The sequence below is a fragment of the Elephantulus edwardii genome, unplaced genomic scaffold, assembly GCF_000299155.1.
Source record: "Elephantulus edwardii isolate Elephantulus edwardi_28Jun2011 unplaced genomic scaffold, EleEdw1.0 scaffold00026, whole genome shotgun sequence".
Classification (NCBI taxonomy): Eukaryota; Metazoa; Chordata; class Mammalia; order Macroscelidea; family Macroscelididae; genus Elephantulus; species Elephantulus edwardii.
In genome coordinates, this window is record NW_006399776.1 from 20,388,054 (window position 1) to 20,399,582 (window position 11,529).

Below are 11,529 nucleotides of genomic sequence, written 5' to 3' on the forward strand. Positions count from 1 at the left end.
CTGGGATAATTGGGATGGGAGTGTCGGAGATAGTGCGATTGGCACAGGACAGAGCAGAGTTTAGGGCTGTTGTACATAGGGTCGCTATGAGTCGCAGGCAACTCGATGGCACATAACAACAATTAATCTTCACTAGGTTAAGTTAAGGTCGTAATTTTTGGCTGCTCAACAAGGAACTCTAGTGGCAAACGGTCTAAGTACTGGGCTACTCCTTTCAAGATTGGCACTAGCCAGAGTCACAGTGGGTTAAGTGTTGGGCTGCTAGCCTCAAGATTGAACAGGCACTTTGCAGGATAATGAGTTTGAACTCACTAGTCATTTTGCAGGATGACAATGAGACAGTCTGTCCCTGCAAAGCTTTAGACTTGGAGCCTATGGTATTGTTCTGTCCTATTGGACTGTTGTGAGTTGGAATAATTTTGATGGCAGTGGATTTTTACATTTTGACTAATAGCATGTGAGGCATGGTGGATTGCACATGGTAGTACCATTGTTCAAAATTCAAAACAACCCCAAGAAATGCAGTTTTATATCCTTACCAATTACACAATCCTTTTGTGACTTTTATAATAATGAATTGCCATTGAGTGTTTTAAGGGACCAACTGATACTCAACATTATTCCACTGAATGATGGCCACAGCTTTTGAGATTTGGACAGTTTTGACCCATCACTGTTGCAAGTGGGATACCGACTAGGATTGGGATACATACACAACTGATTTAGTAAAATCTAAAAAAGAACCCCAAACCCAAAACTTGCTTGATTGATTCTAGGGTTTCTGCTACCTGCTTGCTGTGTAGGGGCTGGAACTGTAACTCCTGAGAATCATTAAGATCAACCAGGCAAGCTCCAGGGTCTTTTCTAAGCTTGCCTGGCAGTTCAGATCTGCTCTGAACCACTCTCCTTGAAGGCAAAGTCACAGTGATTGGCTTATTAGTCAGCAGGAACTCAAGTGGTGTCAGAAATATCAACAGTTGATACATAGGAATTTGCTGCAGACCTCAGTCTTTTTACAAGTGCTTCAGATTTTAAACTCTAATTCAACCTCCAATGTCCATGTAAAATCTTTCACTAAAATTGTCAACGACTCTATCTTGATAGTTTTGGCATCTCAAGTGTCTTAGTTCCATCTTCTTAGTGTTTGTTGTTCAAAACAGATTCTTCACTTTTCTGTCACTGTAGAAAATGGAGGCAGAAAAACCCTCTGTAATTTGTGATTGTTTTTATCTTTATTCTATTTTTGAAGCCCAAGAGTTAAGTTAAACCTGTTTGCCCTTTAGTTTCAAGTTTACGGTGGTGAGTGATCCTATGGACGAAGAAAAGAAAGAATGTCAAGAAGTAGGATACGCATATCTTGAATTCTGGCAGATCCTAAAATCTGGAAAAGACATTCCACAACAAGAGCTGGACAGTGAGTAACACAAAATTGTTCTTCTTTCTTTCACTTACCTTTAAGTAAGGACCTCAACCTAATAATACATATTTTCCTTGTACCTAATTAGCACTGCTGTTACTGAATTGATGAGACAAAACCCTGAAATTTTATTCTAACTGCAATATTTGTATTTATCTAGACCAGCCATTAGTTATTTCTTCTTTTACCTATGTTCCTAAAGACAATTAGAATCTTAAGAATCACCAATATCTGAGAAGGAATTTTTTAGATAGGCTCTTTTAATTTTATTCATTTTAAATACCAGAAGTGTTTAAGTTTGTAAAGGCAGTTAATAACACCTAGTCTCTTGAACTAGACATTCGAAATAAATTTATTTTCTCAATTAGTCTGAACCATTCTTCAGAATGTTCCTGCCACTAATTTGTCTTATCCTATTTTCTCAGAATTAGAATATTCTTAAAGTTGGTAGACAATTTGCTATAAATCAACATGTTTTTAAAATGTTTGTATTTGAATGTCTTTTAAGGGGGGTTTCAGTCCTCACCACTGTACCCCTACACCCACCTGGGACTTCATTTTCTGCTTCACTCCAGCAGGCAATTTATTGGGAGTTGAAATAAAATTAAGTTAGAACCAGTATTTGAAATTAAAAAACAAAGTATGAGTACACTACACAGTTAAGTATCATGAAAAGTTGCTTTATTTACATATAAATGTGCTATTAGGTGCCCAATGTAGAGCAACTCTGTACACAAAAGTATTTAAACCCTGACCAATAACTAACTGAAGAACACTGCTTAAAAAGCTCCTTGGCGAGCTCTGGTGGCCTAGTGGCAAGGAGTTGCACTGCAATCCCAGAGGTGTGTGATTCAAATCCACCAGATGCTCTGAAGAAGGAGGAACAATCGCCTCCTGTACCAGTCAGATATGATTTGACGGTACACACGTAAAAAATAATTTTAAAAAGCTCCCTGAATCTTGAAGATTCATTATATTCATTCTCTTCTCTTCCAACCATGAGTTAGGGCAAGCTATTTTATCCTATTTGTTCTACTTCCTTTAAGATGAAATGGGAATAGCAGTTCCTACCTCATAGTTGAAGGTTAAAGGACTAACACAGCTCAAGTGATCAGGGCAGTGCCCATCATTAAGTGCCAACTATTAGCTATTCTTGCTCTCCTACAATTTTCACTCCTAATTTCTGGTCTCAAGGCCTTTTGTCGAAATATGTTATACTTTTCCAAGTCTTCATACCTTTTATACTTAAGGAACAAGTCCTTAAGTCTTCTAGTGGTTTCAGAATCACTAAACCAATGAATGCTTTTCAATTTTAATTTAGTTGCTAAAAGAAAAACAATTTCCCAATTATGGCTTCTGTTACACAGAGTTTAAACATGTTTATCTGCTTTTGAAAACATCTCTCTATAACTTTGTATGTCTTTTCTCCTATCATTTAAAAACTAAGCATCTTGAAATAGCTGATCAATCCACAGTACTGTTGCTATTTCTGTACCATCTAAGATCACACTTTACATTCCAAGCACTTTGCATAATTTACGCCTACAGTTTGCTAATTTTCAAATTCAGGACATTGTTACTCTCTAAATCACTCTCTGGATGATCACTCTCTTTCCTTCAGAGAGGATTCTGGGTCTATTCACGTAAATTGTTTTATCTTATTCAATCCTTTTTGTCCTCGATGGGTTTTAACTGGAACGTAGAAATTATCTAACATTCAGCTTAACTTGCACAGAGTACTAACAAGCTGAGACACAGCAAACAGATGTCACTTCTTATGTTACATACTCAGAACTACCCTGCGTATAATGTTCCTTGCATTTTCTTAGTGAAAACCAGTCTTATCATCTACTTTGTAATCTAAGCCAGCATGATTTGTTCTCTTACTTTCAGCAATCGCAAAATTCCACTTTTACACTTCTTAAACATTCTGAATTCAGTTACAGTCTCTACACTCCAATTATACTTTGAACCCTATTACAGTTCCTTCCTTAAATTACTCTAATAGCCTCTTCCCACCCTTCCTTGATCTACTTAGGCCATCTCCCAAATATTTTCCACGTATTAACTTTTATAGAATCCAATAAGAATTTCACTTCTAATACCTTTAAAACTAAATTCCTTAGAAAACAAGACCCTTCTTGATCCTGGCTTTCCATGTCTGTACAGTTTCATTCCTAGCAATTTTCCAAACTAGCATGTTCTTGTGTTTTGGCACATATTTAGAATGGTCTCCTCGCCACCCTCCCCCCGCTTTATTTAAAGGCCGCTCCAGAAAGGCTTTCTTAATTCCTTCATTCTTAATTAGGTGCTGCCTCCACATGTCCTTGAGCTTTTCTTTTCCCTTCATTCTAAGTTAGGTGTTGCTTCTACATGTCCTTGAACTTTTATTTTTCATAACATTTAGCATACTAGATTGTAATCACCTTTAATTTCTTTTTCTCTCAACTAACTCCCCCCTTCCATGGAACAGTAATTGAATTCATTTGGTATCTATGACAACTAACATGACAGAGAGCAGGTATTCAAGTGCTTTTTAAATTGAAGGATGGGGACTGACACCTTTTTTTTTCCCTCTCTCAACAGTTGTTAGTCCTAAAGACAAAGTCACTCCAATAGGAAGGCTGAAGGTTTCCCTTCAAGCTGCTGCTGCTCTCCGTGCTATTTACAAGGAGATGGCTCAAGATTTTTTATGATGGAACAAATGCTTCTCCATGCTAAACCCAGAGGGAACCATAGTAAAGTCTCTTATAAAAAGTAACTTACTATACCACAAATGTGGTCTGGTGTGATGTGTAGGTTAACTCTTAACAAAGAAAACTTAAGACTGATGGACGTTATATTTGTGATGTTTTTGTTAGGTGCTGTCGAGTCAAGTGTGACTCATAGTGACCTGATGAACAAAAGATCTGAACCCTGTTCTATCTTTTGCCATCCTCACACTTCCCACTACACAAGAGCCCATTGTGGCAGTTACCCTGTCACTCCACCTGGTTACCTGATAAAAGCATTTTGTGAAGCCTAAGCATTGGCCTGCTTTCAGGAGGCACAGTAAGTCTGTCATAGAAAGTGAATTTACAAAAACAACACTAACAAAAAAAAATCCCACAGTTTATTTATCTTTTAGTTCTTCCAAAATTGAAAATATCAAGTCCTACAACTAGGGAGAAAAAAACCAAATGAACAAAAGCCAAGAACCCCCTCTTCTCTGAAGTCACAGAACACAGAAGGAACTGCTGCAGTGGGGTAGGTGGGTACAGAAAATCAGGAGGGGAAGATGGCAAGACAAAACTCCTCAAATACTTAAAAAGCTGTTCAAAAGAAACTATGATAAATACAAGACAATGCAAGACAAGTAAAAATAAGGAAGTAGCAGTGCTGGGAAGCTTTGCAGATGTGGCCTCCCTTCTTCTCTTTTCTCATCAGGTTATTCTAGGCCCAAGGCATGACATGCCCCTTCCAGATCAAAAAGTTGACTCCTTTGAGCCACCTCTAGATTTCACCAGAAGCAGTATGAGGCATGACTATTCTTCCACAGATAACATATCAAACAAGAAAGGAGACAGTGGTAGTTCTGTCTTCTACTAGTGTCTGTGAATTTGTAGAGGATAAAACCAAGCCAGGGAGTGTCACTGCTTCTTATGTCTTCCAAGGCAGCAGAAGTACCTTAGAATCTGCATGAGGCAAGAAAACAGACACACTCTGATGGAGACACCAGCCCAATCTACCTCACTAGCTCAAGTGTCTGATTTATCACAACAGTTAGCAATTCCAAGAGCCTTTCCTTGTGTATTACAAAGATGGAACTTAAGAGATGTGAGGAAGGTCATGGCAGTAGGGTAGGGTGAAGGGTTGAATCTGCTGGTCAAGAACCATGATACAGATAGTTAAGGGTCACCTTGTACCAGTGTCTTGGAAATAAAGCTTCAAGACACCAGAGAATTAGATGTCGGAAGCCATCAATGTCCTGGCAGAAGGTGACAGGAAGAGAGAGGAATGAAACAATATTTATCAAAAGCGGAAGCCTCCGCCCTTCTTCTAGACCACCTCTGCCCTTGCCATCTGGATGGGGCCATTGGCACGTGTCCTAGTGGGCCTGGAATTCCCCGAGTAGATTGGTCCACACAAATGGCCCCCTAAACCCATAAACACAAATGGCAAAACTTCCAAATAAAACAAAAGGAAAAAATACAGTTTCTATGTCATGTAAAATTTTCAGGATTGGCTGGAGGAAGAATGGAGCTCAGGTCAAAGTTCAGAAGTTACTTCCTTTTTTTCTTGGGTGGTGCAGAGCTGTGTCTGGAGCCACGGTTAGAGCCACGGCCTGAACTGTGCACAGATGCCTTCCTCTTTCGGCTCATACTTCGACTCTGTTCTTCTTCCTCCTCATAACGACTTTCACGGTCCGCTAAAGAAAAAGAGGCACTATGAATTAACTATTTACCATACATTAAGACTAGATGGCATGAAATGGTGCAGAGCATGCACTATGCAATCAGATGTGAGTTTTAGTCATTTAATTAACTCAGGCACTTAACACATTGCAACAAATGATGGTAATACATCGAGAGGAAAAAAAGTTTCTAAGCACAGTTGTCAATTTAAAAGTGTGGAGCTACGTGTTAATGGATATGAGGCCTTTTCCAAGAATGTAACCTTCTGAGTCTTGTGGTGTACTGTACATGACCATCCAGCGGGTTTCCGGAGGCAGTGAATTGCACAGAAGGAGACTGCTTATCCTTCTCCCATGGAGCAGCTAGCTGGTGGACTGGAACCGTATACCTTTCTTTGGGAGTACAGCACAGTTTCTTAACACTAGGTCACTAGAACTCCCTTGAGCTTATTAATTTACAACATAGAAAATTATTTTATGATTAAGTAAAGGGACGCTGCAAAATGCTTGGGGAACTGCTTATAACCAATGCCTACTTAAGACAAATTTGAGGTCTCACTCTTCTTTTCCTTTGGTCAATGAAGTAGTAACTGTGGTTTCAAATAAGCTTTTCTTTCTACTGTGGTGAAAAATATACATAAAAACATTTGGAAGAGTCCACAATTAAGGTTGCATAGTGGAATGTACTTGGGGCGGTGGGATTGTGCACCGGGGAGGGAGTCTTTCTTTTACATCTGAGAGGCGCTAACTGGGGGGAGGGGGAAGAGGGCTGGGCGGGTAGAGAAGTGCAGCAATGAATGAATGGAAATCCAAATTCTCTGTAAATGTTCATTAAAATTATTAAAAAAAAATTAATAAAGAGGATAAAGCAAAAAAACAAAACCCAAAACATTTAGAAGCACAACTACTCCATTTTCAAGGCTGATTCAATGCTGTGGCATGCACCAGAACTGTGTAACATTCCATTGTATGGCTATACTACATTTTGTTTGTTCATTCATCTGTTGATAGTTATTTTCCTACCTTCCGCTATTGTTCACATGAGTCTGATTTTGTTAATCCTTAATGTTTTGTGTCATTGAGTTGATTCTGACTCACAATGACCTTATAGGACAAGAGAAGAACTGCCTAATGGGATTTCCGGTGTTGTAATCTTTATAGAAAATTATTAGGTCTTTTACCTCAACAACCACTGGTAAATTGGGACTGCCAAACTTTGAGTGTTGCTGCCATGTGCTGTCAAGTAGGAACTCGTAGCTAATCCTCCAGTGAGTTTCCAGAGGCTGTAAATCAATCACACAGGAGGAGACTGCCCATCTCCAGTGGAGCAGCTGGTGATGTGGGACTGGTAGTGTGATTTCTTATATACTAGGCCACCAGAACACCCTCTAACTTTTTGGTAACCAAAAAAACTGCTTAACAAACGCACTACAATAACTCCATTTACTCCTATTAGCTTACTCATAGGAGCTATGCTAACCTGAAGACTATGCCTCTCTAAACCACCAGTGGTTCTTTTGGGAGACAGACAATACCTCTAGTGCAATTTGCAGCTTTCGAAACTCAATGCCAACTATGAATTGGTTTGAACTCTATAGTAATGAGAGAAAATATTTCAAAATACAAAAGTGTGGAGAAATTTGTACTCGCGTCGAAATAAACCAGTTCCTCCCCTTCTTAAAAATGAAAAAATTACCTTTTCGAGCTTCTTCCTCCAGTTCATCCCAATCCTTTCCACTCTCTTCCTCACTGCCCAATGACTCCTTGGAATAGTCTGGAATAAAATTTAAGTCATTAGATAAGAAAAGAATGGAATTCTTCCCTTCCGAAAACTGTTTATAATGGCTTTCTAATATAAACTTTTTCTTTTTAAATTTGGTGTACTGTCAAATTGGATCCAACTGGCATAAGAGGAGTTTGCCATTCCTTCTCTAGCAGAGCATCTGGTGGATTTGAACCGCACACCTTCGGGACTGCAGGGCAGCTTCTTGCCATTAGGCCACCAGAGCTTCCTTAATATAAACTTTTTCTTTAAAATGTTTAACCTGATTCTTCTGCTTCAGATGAATAGTCTTCATCACTGTCTTCTTCTTCCTCTTCATAATCATCTTCTGAAGGATTAAAGGTCTCATCCTCAATTTCAGATTCTGAATCCCCATCCTCAGCATCACTCCCCTGGTGAGTTAGAGAACATAATACTGATTTTTCTTCCTTGACATTCACTTGGTTAACATAATAAATGAAATTCAACCCTTTAGGATACCAGTACTACAAATTTACATGGAAAAAAATCATGAGTGATGATCAAACTAAAGAATATATTAAAAATTACTGGTCAGTTACAAAGTAAAAATGGAGTTCTAAGCAATGAAACACAAATGTTTTTCCCTCCTGTTATTATCTTCTAATTATTTTTTATCAAAGGTTCATTTTATCCTTTCTCATCCAGGAAAGGGATTTTTGGTAATAATGAAAATAATCTTTTCCGAATGCTTAGAAATTCATTAAGATGATAGTTTTTGTAATTGAAAAGAAATTGTGTCAGTGAGTACCAATGTCCAATCACTTTCTTATAAAACCAATTTGGACAGTAATAAAATCTGATTCTTTATGTGCTGCCCAAATGACAGGGGTAAACACCGTACCAACCAGGACAGAAACCCCGCACTCACGCACCTCACCCTCAGGCTCCAGGAAAGACCAGCCACCTTGTTCAAAGAAACCTTCAGGATCATCAACAATGGTCTTCATAATTTTAGTCCAGTTGAGGGACTGTACTCCTTCTGTATACTTCAGGTCACAGGAACTGAGAGAAGTGATATTACAAAGTAAAAAATAAGCCTTGAAAATTCTCAGAACATCCAATGTCATCTTGCTTGGTCATAAACGTCGCTGAGAAGTGAATAACCTCTCCTTCAGTATACAGAGCAGGTCTTCCCTGCATTATGTGCTACCAGAGCAAGTCCAACAACAAGAGAGCAAGTCTAAATGCCTGATGCTTGCTCTCCCAGAGTACTAGTTCTCATGATGACCAGCACTCCAACTGAAGTTAAAGTGTGCCTGCACATTCCTTCCATTTTCTTAAGTACCAATTGCCCCTGTTTGTCTTCCTTCCTATACATCCATTTTCCTCAATCTCGCTGATCACACTCTTTTTTTTTTTAATTTTTTATTCTTTTTGTGTGCGTGTACCGTCAAATCAGATCTGACTGGTACAGGAGGAGATTGTCCCTCCTTTCCCGGCAGAGCATCTGGTGAATTCGAACTGTGCGCCTCTGGGATTGTAGTTGCAGCTCCTTGCCACTAGGCCACCAGAGCTCCCCGCTGATCACACTCTTATTAGCAAGTAGTCTCAATCCATAACTATTTCCATGATTCATCCCGTCCCTAAACTCCAAATCATCCGTAAGAAATAGGGCAGAACTTTCTCAAACATTCTATTGCTTTCTCCATGTCTTGTTTATCTGATGCAATTCTATTTGAAGGGAGAGGCTGAATTTGTTTTCAGTACTTAAAGTATCTTACACCGAGAGGGTGCTCAAATGGTTTTCACCTGACTTTCTTTTATTGAAAACTAAATAATGTACTGGTTGGATAAGAAGACAAAAGAAAAACAAATGAAATAACTATTAACAACAATAATAAATAAAATAAAATATCAGCATAAAATCTGAAAACTACCGCATAATGTATATATAACCATATATATGCGTATATATGGAAACCATGTGCAACCAGATTTGCCTTTTTCAAACAACCAGAAACTGTGACAAATTTGAAAGAATGGTTTTCAAATGGTGGTTAAGAATAGTTAAGACTAGAATCCCTGAGAGAAGGAAAACAAACAAGGTTTTTATAGCTGCCCATTTACTATTTAGAGACAGTACTTAGGCTGCAGTACCTACAAAAAAGGAATCAAACAGACTCTGTTGGTACTTAAGAGGTGAGAGAGCATTCAAGGAGGCTGAGACAGCTAGAACACAGAGGGGAAAAGTGATGGATATCTTCCACAGGGTCCTTTCAAATTTTGGCTAAGGACTGACTGACCTGCATGGTCAAGAGAAAACAAACTAAAGTTGGGGGGAGGGAGGGAAACACACACCAAGCTGGAAATGATTTCTGTTGACATAAGGTGTGTGAAATTAAGGATTTACTCAAAGTGGCTTTCCTAGCCATTGCTTGACTTTGCATGTGGATAGGGTGGGGAGCAGGGGGAATGTGAATAGGATGTGTTAACCTATCCACAAGGAGACTGGCTAGTCTTGCCATTAAATTGGGCAGATCCTGCAATAAAAGGAAGAAACTTCACTGCTGGCAAAGAGCAAGCAAAAGAATGCAACTCATCCTTCAGGACCAGAGCAACAGCCACAGCAGCCACAGTGGAGAACCAGAGATCTGACATGAATCGAACAGACCTTGCAACTTTTGCCCAAGTTTACTGGACTATTTGGGGATGGGGGGTTCGGGAGGGCCAATACCAGCAGGACTAAGAATCTTGTAACACTAGTCTTAAGCCATTACGCTCAAGGCTGAGATGCCTGAGAGGACATTTTGGAAGCTGTCCTGACTATTCTGCTGTTAACCTGGATTACAACCTTCTGACTTCCCCAACATGGTTTGGTGCAGCCTAGGAGCTATTGCATCAGGTTGTGGACCCAATAAAGGAGTTAGATTGATACTGAGATACATACAGTATGGGGGACATGTCTGACCTCGAGGGAATTGGGTTTGTGTTATTGATGCTGTTGATATGGACAGTTCCCCTTCAGATATGGACATCCCCACGTGGCTCTCGCTATTTTTACAAGGTGGAACAAGAGGGCTTCTAATACTGAGGGGAAATTAGACAGTCTGGAAGACATACTGCCTTAGTAGAGGGTCAAATTAGCCCTAAATTAAAAGCTGTCCTAAACTCATGCTAGCAGAACTTTCAAAGACCAAATTAAGTAATTGTATTCTTTGATGATGCCTTGGTATAAATCACAAATTACCAGGCCTGCAAAGAGGCAAGCAAGCACAAAATAAATCAATAGAAAAAGAGATCTACAAAACAACTATCAGGTATCACGTCATCCCAGTAAGAATAGCAAAATTTAACAGAACAGCAAGCAACAAATTCTGGCGAGGTTGTGGAGAAACTAGAACCCTTATTCACTGTTGGTGGAAGTATAAAATGGTGCAACCACTGTGGAAGGCGGTGTGGTGCTTTCTCAAAAAGTTGCAAACAGAGATACCATTTGACCCAGCAATTCCACTACTGGGAATGTACCTCAAAGAGACCGTAACTACCACCCAAGCAGATATATGAACACCCATGTTTTTCACAGCTTGTTCACGATAGCAAGGAGTTGGAAACAGCCTAAGTGCCCATCAACAAATAAATGGATAGAGAAGCTGTGGTATATTTACACAATGGAATACTATGCTGCATTGAAAAACAAGGAATCCATGCAGTATTATTCAAAATGGGTGACTCTGGAGGACATTATGCTAAGTGAAATATCTCAGTCACAAAGGGAAAAATACTGCATAGTGCCACTGTTGTAAAACAAGACTGACATCAGGGTTCGGGGAAGACTGAGAAAGATGAGATAAATAATGTATACTGCACTGGAACAGATGATGGAGAAAACTGTTTAAAAGGGATATGTGATTAGGTATTATTGTCATGATAGGAGTCCAGAGCAAAGGCTGCATAGTGGAATGGACCTGGGGGGAG

At 39.3% G+C, this 11,529-nt stretch overlaps 2 protein-coding genes across 2 annotated transcripts in view; one reads left to right on the forward strand and one right to left on the reverse strand.

Annotated features, from left to right (window-relative positions):
- RPGRIP1 (retinitis pigmentosa GTPase regulator interacting protein 1) overlaps nucleotides 1-4,113 on the forward strand; it is a gene marked incomplete at its 5' end in the record, with an annotated part of 74,259 nt that extends 70,146 nt beyond the window's left edge. Inside the window, 2 exon segments of the mRNA XM_006883290.1 lie at nucleotides 1,284-1,414; nucleotides 4,004-4,113. Coding sequence (XP_006883352.1) covers nucleotides 1,284-1,414; nucleotides 4,004-4,113 — 241 coding nt within the window.
- A 378-nt stretch (nucleotides 4,114-4,491) lies between these two features.
- The window catches only part of SUPT16H (suppressor of Ty 16 homolog (S. cerevisiae)), a 63,341-nt gene continuing 56,303 nt past the window's right edge, over nucleotides 4,492-11,529 (reverse strand). Inside the window, exons 23-26 of the mRNA XM_006883113.1 lie at nucleotides 8,487-8,616; nucleotides 7,856-7,985; nucleotides 7,507-7,584; nucleotides 4,492-5,825 (exon numbers count right to left, since the gene is read on the reverse strand). Coding sequence (XP_006883175.1) covers nucleotides 5,680-5,825; nucleotides 7,507-7,584; nucleotides 7,856-7,985; nucleotides 8,487-8,616 — 484 coding nt within the window. The 3' untranslated portion in view covers nucleotides 4,492-5,679. The remainder of the gene's footprint in view (nucleotides 5,826-7,506; nucleotides 7,585-7,855; nucleotides 7,986-8,486; nucleotides 8,617-11,529) is intronic.